Below are 19,789 nucleotides of genomic sequence, written 5' to 3' on the forward strand. Positions count from 1 at the left end.
CAATGACTATTGTCCGTCAGAATCTAATCCTTGCATCGGCCACTTTATCGCCTTCTCAAGCCAAGCCCCCCCGCAGTCATTATAGGCGTTCCGTACGTAAACTCCTCACAACTTCCGGTGGGCTGCTATCAATGAAGAGCACGATTACTACCATATCCTTTCGCTGGCCTGGGTTTCAGACTCTTTTAGGGGTCTGTGTCCATGCACAACCCTCAACTTCCAGAAAAAAATCAATGGGCGCTAGCATACCTCATTTTGGACTCTCCGAGATCGATCACCTTGCACGAACATTCCGTTTCCGCCAGGCTGGCTCCCATTCCAAAAATCTGACAGGATCGCCTACGCTCGTACCACTGCTGTAAACAACGTGTACAAGGGGGAGAATCGTCTATACATGGCACAAGGTTTTGCATGGCATCCCTGACGGCGGACGCTCTGATCCCATTCACTTTCAAACATTATTATTATTGCGACCCTTGCACTAAATCGTGCAGATATCGTGCATGGTGGCCCCAGTCAATACATCGTTATCGTGTTGCAATTGTTGTCCTCAAGCTCCGTGAGCCTCCGCCGATGTGTCTCATTGAACTCACTTTATCTTCCCTACTTTGGCATATGAGCGCGCACGTCCACGTCCCTTGCGTGATCCCCTGTCAACTATGCGTGATGGAAAAATCAAGACAAATTCAACACGATGGCGAACCAACGGATAAAGAGCTCAAGGTGTCGAGCGAGGAAACATGATGACATGAGGGTGACAGCGGGGGGGGCAAGGACAAGGACGTCACTAAGCTGGTCCATGAATCATTTGAACCAAAAAAACCATTCGAGGTCGGAGAAATAATGAATTGTAGTAGACAAATGAACACAAGGGTAAAATAAAAAAAGGATCTTCGAATGGTTGTCTCCGTACCTGACTCACGATACGGAAGGGCAACAACCAGGCTGGCTCTAGACCCCTCACCCCAAACGCATGATCTAATATCATTCCGGTCATTAACCCTGATCATCACCAAAAAGTGCTGCGCCCGGTTCTTCAGCGCGCTCGGACCATTTTTTGTTGTTGTTGCGTTTAAGTAAATTTAAAAATACCCGTGTCCCTCCGTCCATGGATGGAACAACCCCAACCCCTCGGATCACTTGGGCATTTAGCGGTGGAAAGGAAAAGGGGGGAAAGAAGAAGGAAAAAAAAAGAAAACTGTAACTCGGGTGCAACCGATTGCCGTACCCTAGGCACAAATGACGAGTTTTTTTTTTTTTTTTTTTTTGGCATTGCGAACGGACTTCGGCGGAAAGCTTTCGATCGATCCCCATTCATCAAAAAACTGATGAATATTGTTTACATATCATCTTACATTACTTAGGGTCCAAGATCTAATCGTACAATTACATGGAAACCAGATACATACCCTATTGAGCCAGAGTGGCCATCGGCGGAGGATTGGCCGGGAAAAAAAAAACAACAACAACGATGAACCAACACATGCATGGCCGATGGGTTCTCCGAACTTGCAAAGGGGGGGGGGGGGCAAATTGCATGCAGTACATACCACGGGAAAGGAAATACTGATCAACAAAACATTGCAGTTGAACAGGGAGCAAGCTGAATAAATGTGCTTCCACTCAGCATATTACCGTGAAAAAAAAAAACACTTCCATGGATCACATCTCCCATGCAAGATTCGCAGTTCCATACGTGGGGTAACAATCGACCGTGCGAAAAAAAAAAACCTATCTTCTTGCAGCAGAACTTATGAGAGATCTCATAAGTAATGTAATACATACCTTTGACCTAGATCAACTCCGGATCCACGGACTCGAATCATCTTTTTTTCTTTATTTAGCTACGACAATCACTTATGTAACATGTTCACAGCTGTCTTAGGCATGGTTACGCGCATGCATGATGATCGCGAGCTAATAGTAATGGCACATCCCCAAGTTGGTTCCAAGCCATCATGCATGTCAACCTTGACGAGCGGGCATGCACGGGCCTCGGTACTGTATAATCTAAATATAACTCATCTAGTACTCACCTGGGTCCGAATTAGCCATGCACTACGACGTGGAATTGCGCGGGTTGAAATGAACAGACGAAGACGTCGGATCCGGAAATCAATATTTTCCTTCAAGTAAAATTGGCGAAACGTCGCCGCCCCGCGGCGCCGCATAACCACCCAAGCCAGGCCAGGGCAACCATTAGCGACATATCAAAGTCTAGAACTGATAATGAGGAGAGGAAGTTGGGCATTGATCATGATCATGAGCATACGTACCCGGTTTTGCGCGAAGAATTGATTGGGTATGTAATTAACGTCGGGCCACGGATCACATATAGCATCGACGATTCCGGGGGGAGGGGTTGAAAAAGGATGTCCCAGGTGTTATCATGCACGAACGCACACACATACACACACTCATGTCATGGAGTCATATCCCCGTATGGGTGCGCCTAAGATCGATAGCGCAACATATAACAACCGAAAAACAACAACTAGTCGGACTTTCGAGTCTGTGAATGGCAGATTATATGATATACACAGTGCATGCAACTCTCCCATGCATGCATGCAAGAACATCTCCGAGCCTGAGCGTAAATTTGGAGCGTGATAATAACTCGTCACTTGCCGCGCGCACGCGTTGCGAGAAGTTTAAGAGATGCGAAGCTAGCCTAGCAGCGCCAGCGCCAGCTGAGGTACAAATTCTATACATACATTCCACACCAGCGCAGCACTAGCTAGCCTTGCCACAGTTAGACAAAGCAAACTAGAAGCAAGCTAGAAGCAAGTGCGTAGCGTGGGCTAGGCTTCGAAGCGATATACATAATGAAACCTGCTTTTTCAGAATCGACGGCGCAAATAATGGCACGTTCAGAAATTAATTAACACTTGATGTATGAGGGGGTCTTATTTGTACGTACGATGTTATACGGGACGAAGCATCCCCCCTCCCTTCGCTTACACATGCATGCATACATAGCCGCGCCCGCGCCTCCGTTCATTTACATATAATACCAACCACGAATACGATACGGGCGCAGATACGAATACAATAGAACCAGCGCAAGCCGCCCCCTTCGATCCCCTTCGCCGGTTCCTGCCAGGTGCTACAATGGCCTGAGATAGATAGATGGATGGATGGATTAGATACCGTACTATATACCTGCAACGTTGTTGTTGGCTGAATGAAGGAAGTACAAAGAAAGCCGCCACTAGCGCAAAAGGAACTTTTCGAAGAGATGAAAAAAAGACCAAGGAAGGATCCGGAGGTGGAAGGAAGGCGCGCGCGCGCCACAATATACAATGTTGAATTCGAAGATGTTGGGCAAGCTCATGCTCCATTTGGTCACGCGACTGTATTGTTGAATTGGTACCTCGCGAGTTACTTGTACTGCCGGTGCCACTAGTACTAGTCTAGTGCTAGTGCTGTCACCGCCCAGGTCGCACCGCTGATCCCGCAAAAATAATTGGGATAGGTACCTTGAACAATGTGCGGAAAACTTTTCCAACCTCCATATAGTAACACAAGTCCAATGCAACGTTAGTACTACGTTAGTGGCGACGGATGTTCCTTCCTTTCCACAACCGGCATGCCAGCGCAAAACAGCGCCAACCTCCCCATCCACCCGGGCCAAAACTGACCTAGATCATAGTCGCATGTCGCCAGCAATTATACCTCTATTAACATCGTTAATACATACAGCTTCATATAACGAGCTAGTACAAATGCTGTGTAACAAGCTCACATCAATCCCAACCGCAGCTTCATATCCGCCTACCGCATATTCACGCACAATATCCACACGATATGATATGGTGTGACATGACATGCGAACGTCCCCCCCCCCCGCAACCCTCCACTACTATAGTAGTGCTGTCATCCCATTCTCATAATCATACGCAAAACCCCTTACCATCACTTCTCTCGCCTTCTACATCATTCATCGTTCTACCATTTACTCAAAGCCCTCCATCCGCACTGAACAACAGCCGTGACATAAAATCATTCATTGCAGGCATTTGCAAGTTGAACTTGGCGCGTCTGTTTGTTTGTACTTTGAATTTTTGTACCGTGTGTAAAAGAGATCAAGAATGGATGAGATGAGTGAAAGAAAAAAAAAGGAAAAAGTTTGATGAGCAAGACCGGTTGGGATGTTAAACATGGAGAAGACGAAAAGAGGAGAGGTAACGAGGAATGGCAACAGGATATTACGAATTATTGGTGTATTGCGAGTTGATTAGTGGGGACGAAATACCCCCCCGGATTCCTGCAAAGGAAAAAAAAAAAAACCCCCTAATTTGCAAGAACGATAGGAAGGGAGGTAGGAGATTTTTTTTTTCCTTTGAAAAGGGGGACCCCACGGAGTTTTTATACACGTAAAAGACGAGAGACGGTTAAAGGGTGGGGAGGGGGAAAGGGTTGGACTTGGGGGTATTCGGACGTGAGCGGGAGAAAGGGGAAAAAAACGAAACAAAAAAAACGTATTACATTCTGCAAGGGTTGTTAGTTAGTTATGGAAGAAAGGATTGAGGGACGAGATGAAATGAAAAACTCACATATAGAATAGGAATGAAGAAAACAAAGGATGCACAGGCAAAGTTTGGGCGGGAGGGCGGAAATATGTGACAATTGGAAAAGGGGGGGGGGGAGGATGATAAAGGGAAACGACTAGCGGTTGCGTTGGTATCGTTTGATGCGAGCAAAAAAAAATTGAGGTCTTTTGAGGGGGAGGGGGAGGTATTCCGAGATGGGAGGACACACGACCGTGCGAGCGCCGAGTCAAATCACAATACCGGAGGGAAGAAAGATAGACGGGAGGGGACGGGTTGGGAGAGGGAGGGGAGCGAAGTGTTGTGATTCACACACAGGGAATGAATAACGACCCTGAGGTGACCCGATAAATCATGTCGTCATTTCTTTCCCCCTCCCTCCCTCCCTCCCTACCAAAGCGCAACAAAAAGAGTCCGGAATGCCGACCTAACACCCTCTCTCTCTCTCTCTCTCTTCACGCATTCCTGAGCAAACTTTGGGCAATATACCCCAAAGCAGGATGATTCTTCACCATCCCTTCGACTTGAGCAGGAGCGACACCAGCTCTGACGACCCTCATATCGACCTTCTTCTGTTGAACGGCCAACGTATCGAAGATGAACCGAACGTCATCCGCATCGATCTCCTTCCGACGTTCGGAGGTACATTTGATCTTTTCGATGAGCAAGTCGGTCGGTTGGAAGAAAGGTACGGAGTGGAAGTAGGATGTGTGAGGGTTCATGACTTTGATGTGGAGTATTTCGGGTGGGAAGCGACCGGGTCGAAGGAAGACGTCGATACCGACTCGGGATGTCCAAAGGACACGAACCTGTCATTAGAAATAGAAAAATAAGTCTCTTCCATCGAACGCCAGGGATGGAGTAGTAGTAAGTAGTTAACTCACCGCATCGCGTCGAGTACCGGGGACGACTGCAAACTCGGGATCTGCATCGAAAGCATCGATGACCTGTTCAAACGTAGTACACGAAGAATCAATCTCCACATCGAGATCTTTGCTAGTCCTGTTCGCGCCTAACAAGACGAGTTCATATCCGCCCATAAGCGCGTAAGGGATTCGGGCAGCTGCGAGACATTTTGAGAGAGAAATGGCAGCGATGCCGAGAGTATGGTTGTCGATCTTCTTTTCTGACATTGTTTATGGGATAAGAGGAGGTGGGGGTGGGAGGTTTGTGAGATTTGGGGGGGGGGAGGGGACGAAGGTGGCGAGATGAACGAGGAATTCGCAGTGCTGGAGGTCTCGAACGGGTCGATGGCAAGACTGGCAAAGGAGAGAACGAGTGGCGAGAGAGCGAAAGCAAGAGAGGAGAGAAGGTATATATATATATGCTATTGCGGAATTTTTCTCGAGTTTGTAAGGACCAGTCGATGGAGTTTCATGATATTTTTTTATTTAATTTCCAATGCTAGATTGATTGAATGCAAACCCTCCCGGCCTTTGATGGAATGAATATGTGATGAGGAAAGACCCGATTGAATACATTTTAAGTAGCACAAAAAAAAAACCGATTCCATTTTATTTTATTCATCAGCGCTTAGACTTTGCTTTTTTAAGTCTGCAAATTAATGAATTAAATTTTTTCTTCCCAATTATCCTTTAATTGGAAAGAGGATTTACTGAACAAGATCTGGGTTGAGATTGTATGATCAAGAAAAAAGAAAATACCCCTTTCTCGAAAAGAAAAAAAAAAAAACTTTTTATACCCTCGGGAAGTAACACTGGACCCATCAATTGTTTTTGAACGCTGACAATTCTATGCTGACAACGCCGAACCAATGAGGCAACTTTTGAGTTTTCTGGGTCAACCGACCCCATCTCTCCTCTCCTCTCTCTCCTCCCTCGCTCCATTTACCGGGAAGTTGCCCCCATCCCGTTTTCTCGGAGGCGAGAGGACTTCTTCCGCCGAATTCCCCAGGGCAACCAACCCGCACGTACTGCACCCTGTGACTTTTTTTTGCTGTGCAAATGGATGGGCCGCTTTCCTCCACAAAACTCGCCAAGTTCGTCCCCCCATTTTACCAGCCCCGTGCCCATGCCGACACAACTGAGACATGAGGGATTTTCTAGTGGATTTTCCTTTGCGTCCGCTTTTTGTCTTGGGGGCCTTGCGTTGCTAGCGCCGCCAAAGTTAAGACTCCAGTCACACACACACATACGCAGAGCTACCGTTGAAATCCACAGTTACATGCCGAAGGAAATCACACCGGCTTAAAGAGCTGTGGTTGGGGCGCTTTCCTTACTCCACGAATCAGTCGTTACCCTTCATTAATATCGTCATCCAACCAAGGCAACCACCCCTCGTTTCTTTCTCCACATAACATAACGTACTCTCACTTTTTCTCCTTATTGCTTTACTCGATGAAAATGTCGCATCTCCTCATTTCCTCTCCAGGCTTACCGATAATGAAAAGCGCGCCTGTCAGGGGCTCATGTTGGGGGAGCGAGAGAGGGCACAGCAGAGTGAACGGTTCATAAATCTCATGGAATCGGGTCGGCGACTCACTCCGCATGTTACCGATTTAGGGTGTATATCGTGTATATGGGTTCTTGCGAAGCGCGCGCGCTTAATTGGAGAGCCCACAACTTGAAACAGTTACAGCAACAGTTACACAAAACATAACCCCGTCCGTGATCCTCCATAATCTTCTGTCTATCCTCAAACCCCTTCGCTTACTTGGCAGATCGGTCATATATATATACAACGCTTGGTACTAACAGCTTGGCTTCTAAACGAGTTTGAAACATAATATAGACATCGATTTTCACCTATTGCTTTTATGTATGTATGATCGCCAACACTAACAACAAATCGCTTACATTAGGAAGCACTCTCACTCTCGTTACTTTCAGGGTCGAAAACAATCATCTTTTCCACGCCATCAAGGTCGGTATATCGGTAAACCCCTCCGGTCCGCATACCAAAAACGGGTTGAGGAGGAAGATCAATCAAGTTTGTTTCATTTCTCTCCCTCTCTCTCTATGTCACCGCCGTTCAACATCCTAGTACCCTGAAATCCCAATACAAAATATCCTTATTCTGACATAAAAGTCATAGCGGAGGAGACGGTGTTCAATTACCTGGGAGCAACTACTACTTAGTACTGCTACGGTAAACAGCCTTCTTTTTTTAGTAGCCTCCGCTCCGTTCACCGAACCGAGTTACCGTCAACGACGCTAAAACGTGTGAATGAGGAGGGATGTGCCACAATCAATTATGCGGACATTTTTGCTCTCCCATCCGTTCATTCTATATAACCGACCCCCCCGTCAATACACAAACCTCCTGAACAGCAAGCAAAAACCCAAAACCTATAGTACTAGCTTCTTTCGTTTCTGTCACCATCAACAGTTTTCCTTTTCCCATCATGCAACAACGTGCGATAAGCACTCAAACTACGTAACTCGTATTACATATCAAATCTTTACAAAAACCGTAGTCCGCCCCCGCCCCCCCAACCTCGACCCTGAACAATAAGAACAATCACCCTGATCACAGATCATTTTCCACCGACGCTACTTGAAACCCGGCCCTTCCCTCGTGGCTAGCTTCCAACATCTGCTTCTTGTTTGACAGCAGACATATATATATATATATACATATTTCTATATCCATCACACGTTTTAGCGGAACACCCAAGTAACAATCAGTTCTACGATCAAAAAGCGGGATCGGATTCCTATCAGTAGTACTGTGGTCAGACATATTTCTCTTCTTTCTCATATTACTTATTGTTTTGACGCAGGCAACGGAGGAGGACCATTTCGTTGGGCTGAGTAATATGCCTTATGTATGGGTAAGGGTGAGCTGCTAGCGGGTTGTAGAATGACGTGGGTAGAATAGGATGGCACGGTAACTAATTGTTCGTATGTATAAACCGTACACGCGTAAGAGGCATTGCCCGGGGATGTTTACGATTGCAGCTGCACATTACTAGTGGGTTTCTTCGCGACCCTTAACTGTACTATACCCCACTAGGATAGATGAGATGCGGGTGCCATCCAAGTGTAGTCCGTACGGCGTGGAGAGCCATGCAAGGCAGCCGGTGGCGCAATGGCCTGCCTAGTGATTGAAATTATGAATCAACTACCCGCGTCACAAGGCCATGTCATTACATGCGATGATAATGCAGGCATACTGGGTGATCGTATCGATGCCAAGTTGAAAAAGCTACGAACAATCATGGGCTGGGTACTAGTACCGTATGTATATACTCACTTGTCAATCGTCGGTTACTTGTGGATAGGCCGGGCCGCGCGGGTCAGACGATCCGCTTACGTTGAGCACGCAGCTGGACGTGCTTTATCACTTCTTCTTCCTTCCCCTTCTTTCCCGCTCTCTCTCTCTCTCTCTCTCATAGTACGAGCCCGTGCACCCTTGGTTTTGCTTCCCCCCCGGACAGTTTCCCGTGCTGTACATTAACAATGCAAATGTACCTTGCACCAAGTGATTGGAAACGTACTTGTACCTCAATATTATTTTGACTCAGAGGGTCGGATACTATATATAGTACTGCTGATCGTCTTTTTTGTCCTTATCATTATCATTCGCCATCGATAAATAGCAGCACGGAACATTGATTCGCCCTTCTATGATCGAATGTCTCGGACGTAGAATATATCGAGATCGATCTCAGACTTGAGCTTCGATTCCGCTGGTTACAATTACTATCACTAAATCAGCGCGCTATGCATGGCAGTATGTAGTACCTGACTAGTGTGACGTGAACGCGGCCGGAAGGTGCCATTTTTTTTTTTCTCCTTTCCGGAAAAATGTTTACAGTAATTTTTACACACATACGCAACACCCGCACCCGCACTGGTCATCGAAGCACAAAGTCCCGTCTTTGCAGTCCTTTTTTGCCCAACCGTTAACTGGCAACGGTAATTGCGGCTACCGGCCTTGATATACATGTCCAAGTACTTTCCCCCCCCCTCCCCAAATCAAGGTAAATGGGGTTACATCAATATTCATGTGCCCTGACTCGGGTGGCCGACCAAATCGGGGTTGACACGCACCTGATTACAACGCAAATTCAATTATGTACTTCCTCCCCAGTCATCTGTATGAATAGTGAATCATCCTTTCCTTACTTCCTCGCATGTGCAATCCCGGTCCCAACCCCGTCAAACCCGCTTGTGTCCGGTTCATTCACATTCGCACCGGGTTTCCGTGAAACATCTCCCTGGGCAAAGGCTAGAATTGGCGCATTTTGCACATTCTTTAGCCAGCAGTTTCCCCTAGATGCCATGCCATACTAGTATAGTAGTTCCGCGTCTCTTGAACCCTGGAGCAAGGGTACGTTCCGCATGACCACAATTCATCAACGATGGCTAAGACATTTTTTTTTTGCCCGTCGTTGGGTCGGGTTGGAATATGTGTTCGTTCAAGTTGCAAAGTAGTACTACCGTAGAAGAACTGGATCGATCGAGCCGCGGTGTATGAACCCCATATCCCCCGCGGCCGTACTTAACCGATGGGGGGGGGGGGGTCAAAAGACACCTCTCACTGAGCCAAGTAACCCTATCGATCGATCAATCGTCTCCTTCAGCCGTGCGGTGATATAAGTTAGGGCCAAGCTTAGGGGGGCCGTGTTCTTTTGTTTTGCATGGGAGGATGATCATCATCCCTGCATATGGCAAAGTCAACTGCCGCGAAATGCGCAGCACTAACGTATACCTCCACCGTTATGGCCCATTTTGGATAGCGCGCGCGCGCAGCGCAGGGATCTATATACTATCGTGAGTAGTACTATAGGGTCCCGACCCAAGAGCACCCGTACGCACGGTATGTGGACATATCTAGAATGTAGCCTTCCAATTAGAAGGTAAAAGCGCTTTCGAATATATCTGTTGTGAAATGTGCGTGCTGGGCCGGGTGGGCCAACCACTTCACGATTACATCAAGGTTCATGCACTTTAAACTGTGCGTAAGTACATAATATCCCGCCTTGGCATTTGACATATATGTATATATATGGCAGGAATCACGGAGATAGTAAGTAAATTTTTCATTTCTTTTAATGCTACCAACACTGCCCGCGCGCGTGGCGGTTGCATCAAGTTGATAAATTGGCCTAGCTAGCCAAGGTATCCAGTTGTCTTCCGATAAGAGGCTGGCTGGTCGCCTGCCTACCAGTTGTCATACTCGAAAGATTCTATGAATCTCTAAGCTTCTTCGGATGGGGATAAGTTGGCATGTACCAGTCTATTGAGCCGGTCTCAACACCGTGACCAAAGCTCGTCTAAAAACAAAAAAAAAACGCATATGGTAGCAACTGCGCCATTGGGCATATCATATGGCCATAGGAATTGTACGATTGCAATGGTTTGTACATCGTGTCATGTGTGTGAGCGATCGATGATCTTGACACAGCATTTTTAGGCCAGGAGCTGCCTCCATGCCCGGCTACTACTACTACTACTACTATTGATGCGTTTTTCCAACTGTCCATACCTCTGGATCCGCAGCTAGTAGACTAGCTTGCTTAATCGAGGTTACCTTTGGGACTTTTCTATCATAGTAGCATGCATCGAAGACGTACGGTCATCAGCCTCCGCGCAATCGTGTATGTAGTGTGTGTGTACATGGATGCATGGCCCCCGCCGGTTGGATCTGGATCCGATGATGTGCGGGCAGAAGTGATCTAGTACAAGTAGCTACCGGCGTGGTACTTACTACGACTTACTACATACTACCTCCGTATGGCCCTAGCGAATCACTATCTATTCATCACCGGACTTCGATGATGCACGATCGGTCGGTGGTCGCATCAGAAGAACGGATGGACATTTGCCGCGCATGATCTACGTTTTTGGGTATGTTTGAATAAAATGATTGCCCCCTTTGCATTATCCCCATGCGCGCATCAACAACGCCACATGTCAGTGTATTGGAGGCTTGATTTTGAGGGGGGGGGGAGGGCCGGGGGCCGGGGGGTCCATGATGTGTCAAACTAAACTAATCGTAGTTGTGGCCAGATGATTTTTCGATTGAGAACTCGCCATGCATACACGAAAGGTCCTGGCATCGGAGTCCTAAGCATTGGTTGGGGCGCAATAACGATTCAGGCCAGGATATACTATGTAAGCCCGATCACAATCGTGCCACACATGAGCTATTTCCACGCAACGAACGCATCATTCATATTTTATGTTTTGTGTAAACGCCATTGTCCCCGGGAAATTTCATGGCATATATAGGAAAGGGGGATGCCACGCGTGGAGTGTAACCGTTGATTAAATCGTGGTTAGGGCCCGGGGTTTTTCACTGAGCTCGTAAGATCGTTATGGTGCGAGGGACACATGGATTTATTATCCCCATCATGTGTGGTGGTGGGGGGGGGCATCAAGAACTGAAGAGCGTTCGTGGGGACACGAGATGTTCAAAAGAAATACTCCTTCGGTTGAAAGCTTTGACATGACGGTTGTATGTAAGCGCCCGATTTGTGACTTCCTTTTCTCATTTCATTTCCGTGTCAGGCGAGTTATTCCATATTTGGAAATGCAACGACAACAACAACAACAACATTAACTCTTCCGCATGCACCTGACCTGGCAACGTTAACATTACCGCTATGTATGACTAGTCTTCCTCTTCTTCTCTCTCATTACGACTTGAAACACATCTCGGGGGACATGCCCGCCGGGTGAGTCTTTTTTCTTTTCTTTTCTTTTCTTTTTCTTTGTTCGATCGCCGTCGTTCCTTTCCCCCGAGGCAAGCTTCCTGAGACACTTTCCTAGGCTCTCTTACTTACGTAGCTGTTTTTCACTTACTTAGTGCCGCACGTGCGCGCGCCCACGGCGCATAAATTGTTTCCGCATCCTCGGTAAAGGGCCATCCTTTCGAGTTCGGTTACGAGGGCCTTACATGGTGGCTTCGCGCCGTTGGCCAATTTTGGATCAATCGCTTTCTTTTGCGAGACTTTTCCCAGCCTGACAAAATTTTTTTCAATAACGTCGCAAACCCAAGATTTTGACATGAACTGCCACTGCGTGCACGCGCTGCTTCTTGAAACACAAAATTCCAATATGATCTTCCTCAAAGAGTTACTGTCAACCTTTTAGGTTGTTGTCGGGCTTGTACGCCGAAAGTGGGCCCTGGACTATATATCCCACTGCGAAAAGGCGAGAGTGTCTTTTGTAAAGGATATTCTCAGCCGGTTAGGTAAGCTAGCACTTTGTGTTTGAAGCACTAGCTCCGTGAAGTCCCCGCGGCTTTCCTCTGTTGATTCTTTGGCGCTTGATGGCGCTCAAATAGATTCTTCGCTTGGAATCGCGCCAGTGCACAGGGCGCACTTGCCTATTCCGCTGTTGATTTGTTTTTCCAATGCAAGGGTTAGCCTTGGCAGGGGAATCTCCGTTTGCCCCTCTGTTGTGGATTCGGGCATACATAAGTATCAATCAGGTGATAGTAAGTAAGTTTAAGTTCTCGACTCAATATCAATGGCGTAATGCGCTGACTTAACTAGATCCATCGCACGTACTCCTGAGATCTTGTGGTTACCATATATTCATCGGGTTTCGGCGTCAGGCAGCTGAAACTCAGCGGATTGTCCGTGCGTGTGTGGCCCAGGACGTTAACATACAACAAGGGCTCCTGATGTTCTGTCAGTCAGGTGGTGGAGGGGGGTGTGCTAGCTACAAATCCGGGAAACCTCATGGCGCGGGACCAGACTTTCGCTTAGTGCACAGGTAGTCTTGACTACATCCATGCCGCGCGGGCGCCCCCCAACCCCTCTGGCGCACAGCATTTGTATCTTCTGACCAGATCGTTTATGCAGTTCCTCCCACATAGATCCGAAATTGGAAAACATCAACCAATATCCCCGCAAATTGTCTCCGTGCCGCGCAAGCACTGGAGATTCCCTGTACCCTTGTTATGGGTTCCGCCAGCAAGTTGTCTTCACACGAATCGAGGGTTGTGGCTAGCTGCCATGATATTTTTCCGATTGACCCGCCACGGTCAGGTCATGTTCGTGTGGCTAATCAGTATATTTCTTGGCGATATGAAACTGGATCTATTGGGTGATTTTGTACCTTTCTATAAGCCGGATACTGGCTGCTATTGGAAACCGGCCACCCAAGGGAGGTCGCGGAGATGGTGCATGACTCCTGCTCAGTGAATTATGATTTCTGCATGGGGCTTTGGCACCAATTTGGGGCATTCTCCGTTTCAGCCCAATTAATCCGTGTCTTCTGGTCGTCCATTTCGTTGTATCGAAAGATTATCACGGGCCACGGACCACGGAACCGTCAGCGTGTCCGTTTTTTTGTCATCGGGTTCTCGGTGATTCTACGGAGTCCAGGTACCTTACCAAGGCTAAAAAGAAAAAGTATCCAGAGGGACCTGGATACGGGCCTCCGTCGATGGGCGCTCAAGTGTCCAATCTGTGTGAAACCCCTGGGAACGGACTGGTGTTTACGTATAGCTCAAATCGCGCATTACGGGGCATCAATTCCATTAAATCGCAATTGTTCCATTCTGGTTATTTGTGCGCTATAATATATGTGTAGCGCTCAATGGCCCTTGCCCCCCGTTAAATGTTGCGCTTGAAATTACGTCCCTAATTCGTTAGGGGACTTGCCAACTGTCTCCTATAATTGGAATCACACTTGGCGGTGGCCTTGCGTCTCTTGGTCTCTGTGTATAGAATCTCGCAATATCACCTCCCGTCTTTTTTATGACCATCTCCTACTTTTGGGTTCAGCTTTAATATTTTCCGCCCCTAAACTTTTGTACGAATCGCTGGATGAACCTCGCCCCCTCCGGCCCCCCCCCACCCACTCAACCCCCTACAAACCTGGTTGCATTATCCCGACTGACTGGGAGTTGGCAACTGGGAGAAGCCCAGAATGGCATGAAGCGCCCGCAGTCTAGAAGTAATTTGCCGGATCCCAATTGACAAGGGGTTCTAAGAGCTTTTATGATGACCCTGGAAGGCAAATCTCTGGGTCTCTTACTACTAGTACGGTTTGTCCTTCTGTCCATAGGGGCGATTTTAGAATTGTATATCCCCTTTCGTATACTGAATATCTTGCATCTTAACAAGTAAGTTTTTGTTTTTTTTGGCCTTAACTTGGGACACAGATACTGTGGCTTCCTCCTGAGTGGCATCCGTTAGGTCATGAATTTCTCCGAAATCGATGGGTTGGACCCACACACTCTGAAGTCGCCACCCTTGCATGCTCCCAGGTACCGCGTGATCACATATCGACACCGACTACCATTAGGTTCTTCATCGGCACATTATTAGCCCCAGTTTGCGAGCTGGTTGTCGCGTATGCATCTCACGGCAAAGGCTCACCATGCAGTGTGGCGCACAGTCGTTGACGTTAGTCTCTAGCAGGTGGAGCAGGCTGTATGCGGGAGACCGGCGAGTGAAACGCATCTGTGCGACCCGAATAATCAAGCTAGACGTTGCGGCCGTATGAACGTTGCGTCGAAGTACGATGCCTACGAACGATCGCAGCGTTGAAACGACTCGGACTATTATCGACGCTGGGTAAGTCGTTATAGCGGCGGTCGAGCACGTCAAGCGTTAACAGTCTCATTTCGATATACTCCGCCGACACGCAAATAGTCCAATTTTTGTTCGATGGTTTTGTAGAATTCGCTAACCGACAAATGGAATCAATCAATGTTCGATGAGCAAGCAAGAACCGCAGCCGGCACACATCCCAAGATCAAACCAACAGGCATTACAGTTTCGTACGTTAAGCATTACCCCTATTAGGTTGGGTCTACCAGAGTCCATTTTTGAGAGAAGAAAAAAAAAATACAGCAAAGGCGGAAAAGAAAAGGCGGCAAATCTCGCTCATTCTTGGCTAGTCGATGATGAGGCGTTTTTCTGGAACACCGACTTCGACGGGCCCCTTCGATCCCCTCGATCCTTTCCTGGGGCGAGTCAATTTATTGGGACCGGGGTTTTCAGGCGTATTGGGTCGTGAGGAGTGGTGCGATCGTAAAGGCGTGACAGGTAAAACTGGAGTGGGCGCACGATCTTTGTGTAAGGGACTCGAACCCTCAGAACTCGTCGAAACTCGAACATCCTCGTTCTCAATCATTCGGGTTGCATCATCTTCTCCGTAAAGCACGGGATCGATTTCTTTGAATCGGCTCTTTGGTGAGGAGAGATGTTCGTCAGCTTCCTTCTTCGACATCTTTGACTCCCGGGAGTTCTTCCTGCTTCGAGACCAGGGGAAGACAGACTTCTTGGTCTTCTCTTTCGTGGCAGGAGTCCCCGGATACGCGCTTTGATCGCCAGCAGAGGGAATCGGGATGCTCTCACTACGTACTCTCGCCGGGACTACTTTCAACGGTGGTGACTTCTTAATGGGTGGTGCTTTGGGGAGGGGAAGGGGGACTTCCTTGTCCGAGGGCAAAGTCCCAGGTTCATGGATTATGACCCATGGTCCGCCAGGACTAAGATTATCGCTGTTCCGAATGGTCATTGGGACTTCAGCCGTTGCACGGTGCCGGCTCTTAGCGAGAACCTCGGCGGCAGCGGCCTCGGTGGTGAGGCGACGCGGTCTAGTATTGGATGTAACCTCTTTATCCTTATCTTTAGGGCTGTCATCATCTTCAGGGTGAAGGTCCATGACAGGAGGCGGGATATAATCCAAAGAAGCCTGTTCACTCTTCCTCTGTCCAGGATCTTCTTTAGACAGTTCAGGATCAATTTTTTCCGGGGATCTTGCCAAACCGGGACTGTCCGTCTCTGCATCCATTCGTTCAAGAATAGGCTCGATTGTTGTCGTAGATTTCATGGGTCCTTTCTTTGTCCAAGTCGTTTGCGCCAACTTCCCCACGGTGCTGTCGTGTGTGGACGATATATCATTAGAAGCAACCCATGTATCTTCTGTGAGGCGAGTGTCCCGGAAGAGAGCAGGAGGGAGAAGGCCTGGGTTAAAATCGTCGTCATCATCTGGCGGATCGGGCATAAAGTCCCCCTGAGTGCTCCAGCTTTTAACTCGATTCAGAGGGCGTGATTGAGATGGTGGTTCAGCATCCATTGGAGATGGGGGTTGAATGTGGAACGCTGCAGAGGGGACTGTTCGGTAAACCTGCTCGCGAGATGGGGAGGTATATAGAATTTGGGGAGCGGACGGTTCATGATCAACAGAATATGGTTGCATAGGGCGCGAATCCGGTGGATAGGATGGAAACTCTGGAGGTAAGTTCTGTTGTTGGCGAGGGGAAGGCGAAGGACCATGATTGCGACTTCGAGAATCGTCGCGTGGATCTCGTGGGAAAGGGCTCGTATTCTTTTGTTCTGCATATTCTCGATACCGCGGATCTTTGGGGGAGGGGGAAATATCCCCTTTGCGGCGTGCAGTATCCAGTGTCGCGTTTCGTGCGAGCGTGACCGGCGCCGCTGGTGGCGGGTAATTGTTTGGTTGAGAAGTTGAACGAGCATGACCTTTCTTTGACTCTGGCTTCGGACTCAATTTAGATTTCCTAGAGACCTCTTCAAGGAGCAATGAGTAACTCTGGGTATCACTATTGTCCACCGGTTCATTTTCAATGGACGTCTTGTTAAACCTTTCGACGGGCGAGGGGTCGGGCTGCTGTTTTGGAGCTGGAGCCGAAAATATCCAGAAGTCCTGGACACGAGAACGCTTTGCAAGGCTTATGGAAGTTAAAAGGCTAAGACCATGCGCATCCATCGCTTTCAGGATTTCCAGAATGTTCGACAAGGAATCCAGGTCGAATGTTGATGGTTGGAGAACTGCGAAAATGAGCAGTTAGCATACCAGTGCGACGTTACGCAAGGCACATTTAGAACGCATACATGAATATCCCTGGTCAGTTGAGGGTGGAGATTCGTTAAGTTCTTTCCGGGGACCATAGCCTGGCACTTACCTTTAATTTGAACGTATAAGTCCCCTCACTATCTCGTTTCTCGGAGACGACGCCATGGGGCCAAGAAGACCTGACTACTTGCAATATCGCAGGCGTAAATGACAAGGGCGGCGACACAACACGCAACTGTGTCATTGAGATGAAAGATATTCCGAATGTCACCCTGCGCTCAGGTTGTGGGACGCTGGCGGGGATCAGGGCGCGGGCAAATGTTAATGTGAGTTTATCCAGCTAATAAAAGATGCCATCACGGAGTTACTGTCGCGCATCAAATAGTTTCGTAATAACAAAGCGACATACGTAAATTCGCCCATAATCGATAGAACTGACGAGATAGAACTGTTGGGAGAGAATGGCATCGAATATTGCCAGCAGGATTTGCTCCTGGCTGCACCACGTGTTGGGATAAGCAGAATGAGTTGAAACAAAGCCGGAGCCCTTACCGCACGGATCGACCTGAAAATGGTTTCCCGGCCAGGACTATCTCAACTACGGATATGTCGCTGTTTTCGCGGTAATGCCGGATTTCCTCCTTGAGGACTTTCCGAACGGCAATGACAACGTTATCAGGGAAATTGGCTAAGAAAACAAAGGGAGAAGAAAGTAATGTCAGAAGGTATCCCATATGGAACAATCAACATGCCTAAGCGCAATATCTCGCTCCCATTGAAACTTAGAAGCCCAAAATTGTGGGGAACGATGGGCGCCCTGATGAATTCTTGACGAGGCTGGAAGGTTGACTTGGATGCCGGAGATAGTGTAGCCTGAGCGCTTGAGGGACTCTGACTTGAAGGCGTTGGCGACGCCATGTCAGTCCACTGGGTGGTCTCAAGACGCCTTCGTGATCAGCTGCAGAGATGATGAGAATCACTCTTGTATGTGCTGGAGCTAGGGACTGAATTGGGGGGCCACGTTGTTGTCGTGTGTATGCACCGAACGCGTCATTTCAATTATGGGTCCGATTAAGTTTACGATTTCCCGCAGCCAGCTTGAGGTTAACAATCACCGCCTTCCGGCATACGAGAAATGTACCCGGAGGTTATGAGGCATGCGAGATGCGACATCTGGGACTCTTGTAGATGCTGGTGCGATAAAACTGGCTAGCACCGATTGTTCGGGTGCTGGCATCATGCTTGCAGTGCAACTGCGACAATCCTCCACAAAGCGGTGACTATCTAATCAGTCAACAAAGAGAAGGGGTGTATGCTTACAGGGGCGCCTGGAAACTCTCCAGTCGGGGGGATTCACGGTGGCCCCCCGGGTGCCATGATGATTCGCCGCACTCACGATCCTACTTCCAGTGGCCCCTACGTTCCAAACTATTAAGGGAAATTATGCACTGGCCGTTTGGTATGAGATCTCCTAGCCCCGGCCCCCCGTCATCTATCGTGGCACATTCCAAGAGAACTGTGAGGATATGTTACTCGGGGCGAAGAACTGGGGTGCGAGTTTAGAGCCCACATCAAAATACATGAGGTGGTTTATATATCCATTCTTCGTCCCCCAATTGTCGCCGCCGCTGACACATTCCCAGACGGCCGAAGGAGCCGAACTCCAGTTGCAGCATACTCCACTGGGCCTAGGTCAGACTCCATTGTCGTCTCTACCCTCGCGAAAATATGGTGTTTATGACTCCGGCCTTGCTTCAGGGGACATTGTGAAGATGCGCTCCCTTATCGAAGCGATCGAAGGTTTTCAGTATTCAGAGTATCATCCAGTTCCTGTATGGTATCCCAGCTGCTCCAACTCAATTGGGGGACTTAAGTCAACTCCAGACACTCTTGCACGATATCGGCGGTGTCGGTAGTCAGTGATGAACAGCGGGTGCAGGTACTCCAAGCGCGCAATGTCGAATATAGAAGAAACTTTCTGTGGTCCGTGTTCATACCAAAGTTGCCTGGTACCACCAAGCAGGTCGCAGCCTTGGGTAGCACTTCTCATCAGTCTTGTACCGTACAGGCATGCCGGAGTGGTGCCTTCCTCTGATACGTTCGAATCTCTTGTGCTTTTGATCTCTGTCTTTATTGTACTTGCACAGCTTCCGCTGCTATGCAGGGACAAGCTACGCATCAAGGAGCGCGGAACAAGCCATCGAATACTTTGATGCCGAAGTGAGCGGCCTCTTGGATGCCGCCAGAATTGCCCATGAAGCGGTACATCCTTCGTTTCGCGGATTGAATGACCCCCTCTTCACTCCTTCACTTGGATCTGTTCGCATTCTTAGCCTGACGTACTGGGCTCACTTCATGTTAAATTAGCAGCGCTGAATGCCCGAATTACACACTGGAAACTGTCCGACGTTGAACTTCTAGCAGCTTGCAACAGGCTTCATCACACTGGAAGGTATTTCTTAATGCCTTATCGCTACATCCCATACT

The 19,789-nt window shown here is 48.3% G+C and overlaps 6 protein-coding genes across 6 annotated transcripts; 4 read left to right on the forward strand and 2 right to left on the reverse strand.

The window, feature by feature from the left end:
- Positions 1-4,031: 4,031 nt before the first annotated feature.
- Positions 4,032-4,784, forward strand: EI90DRAFT_3065639 (uncharacterized protein; the record flags this gene model as incomplete). Its single annotated transcript, XM_039060889.1, has 2 exons — positions 4,032-4,491; positions 4,557-4,784. A coding segment is annotated over exon 1 (176 nt), but the record flags the coding sequence as incomplete, so codon positions are not given.
- Positions 4,785-5,005: 221 nt separating this feature from the next.
- EI90DRAFT_3017788 (uncharacterized protein) lies at positions 5,006-5,683 on the reverse strand (the record flags this gene model as incomplete). Its single annotated transcript, XM_039057148.1, has 2 exons — positions 5,006-5,359; positions 5,435-5,683. 2 exons carry the CDS (start codon positions 5,681-5,683, stop codon positions 5,006-5,008), a joined length of 603 nt encoding a protein of 200 aa, XP_038913987.1.
- Positions 5,684-6,873: 1,190 nt separating this feature from the next.
- On the forward strand, positions 6,874-7,422 carry EI90DRAFT_3065644 (uncharacterized protein). The gene is made up of 2 exons (XM_039060890.1): positions 6,874-7,328; positions 7,400-7,422. The coding sequence occupies exon 1, from the start codon at positions 6,979-6,981 to the stop codon at positions 7,135-7,137; it is 159 nt and encodes a 52-aa protein (XP_038913988.1). The 5' UTR covers positions 6,874-6,978; the 3' UTR covers positions 7,138-7,328; positions 7,400-7,422.
- A 5,278-nt stretch (positions 7,423-12,700) lies between these two features.
- On the forward strand, positions 12,701-13,562 carry EI90DRAFT_1600381 (uncharacterized protein). The gene is made up of 3 exons (XM_039051949.1): positions 12,701-12,963; positions 13,018-13,240; positions 13,330-13,562. Exons 1-3 carry the CDS (start codon positions 12,876-12,878, stop codon positions 13,475-13,477), a joined length of 459 nt encoding a protein of 152 aa, XP_038913989.1. The 5' UTR covers positions 12,701-12,875; the 3' UTR covers positions 13,478-13,562.
- A 756-nt stretch (positions 13,563-14,318) lies between these two features.
- EI90DRAFT_3065652 (uncharacterized protein) lies at positions 14,319-14,980 on the forward strand (the record flags this gene model as incomplete). The annotated part of the gene is made up of 3 exons (XM_039060891.1): positions 14,319-14,599; positions 14,674-14,741; positions 14,809-14,980. Exons 2-3 carry the CDS (start codon positions 14,674-14,676, stop codon positions 14,978-14,980), a joined length of 240 nt encoding a protein of 79 aa, XP_038913990.1. The 5' UTR covers positions 14,319-14,599.
- A 121-nt stretch (positions 14,981-15,101) lies between these two features.
- On the reverse strand, positions 15,102-18,347 carry EI90DRAFT_1600417 (uncharacterized protein). The gene is made up of 6 exons (XM_039051950.1): positions 18,055-18,347; positions 17,855-17,990; positions 17,712-17,799; positions 17,412-17,642; positions 17,341-17,350; positions 15,102-17,277 (listed from the first exon to the last, which is right to left on the reverse strand). Exons 1-6 carry the CDS (start codon positions 18,218-18,220, stop codon positions 15,374-15,376), a joined length of 2,535 nt encoding a protein of 844 aa, XP_038913991.1. The 5' UTR covers positions 18,221-18,347; the 3' UTR covers positions 15,102-15,373.
- Between the last annotated feature and the right edge of the window lie 1,442 nt (positions 18,348-19,789).

This window comes from Cantharellus anzutake (genome assembly GCF_015039405.1).
Source record: "Cantharellus anzutake strain C23 chromosome Unknown EI90scaffold_37, whole genome shotgun sequence".
NCBI classification, from domain to species: domain Eukaryota; kingdom Fungi; phylum Basidiomycota; class Agaricomycetes; order Cantharellales; family Hydnaceae; genus Cantharellus; species Cantharellus anzutake.

What these genes read in the sequence shown, in the direction of transcription:
- EI90DRAFT_3065644 (XM_039060890.1), top strand. Translation starts at nt 6,979, where the DNA reads ATGTTGGGGGAGCGAGAGAGGGCACAGCAGAGTGAACGGTTCATAAAT.
- EI90DRAFT_1600381 (XM_039051949.1), top strand. Translation starts at nt 12,876, where the DNA reads ATGCAAGGGTTAGCCTTGGCAGGGGAATCTCCGTTTGCCCCTCTGTTG. An exon ending in TATCAATCAGGTGATAGTAA is followed by an intron (nt 12,964 to 13,017) that starts GTAAGTTTAAGT and finishes TGACTTAACTAG; the next exon opens with ATCCATCGCACGTACTCCTG. An exon ending in GACTTTCGCTTAGTGCACAG is followed by an intron (nt 13,241 to 13,329) that starts GTAGTCTTGACT and finishes TCGTTTATGCAG; the next exon opens with TTCCTCCCACATAGATCCGA.
- EI90DRAFT_1600417 (XM_039051950.1), bottom strand. Translation starts at nt 18,220, where the DNA reads ATGGCGTCGCCAACGCCTTCAAGTCAGAGTCCCTCAAGCGCTCAGGCT. An exon ending in TTTTCAGGTCGATCCGTGCG is followed by an intron (nt 17,800 to 17,854) that starts GTAAGGGCTCCG and finishes CACGTGGTGCAG; the next exon opens with CCAGGAGCAAATCCTGCTGG. An exon ending in TCGATTATGGGCGAATTTAC is followed by an intron (nt 17,643 to 17,711) that starts GTATGTCGCTTT and finishes ATCTTTTATTAG; the next exon opens with CTGGATAAACTCACATTAAC.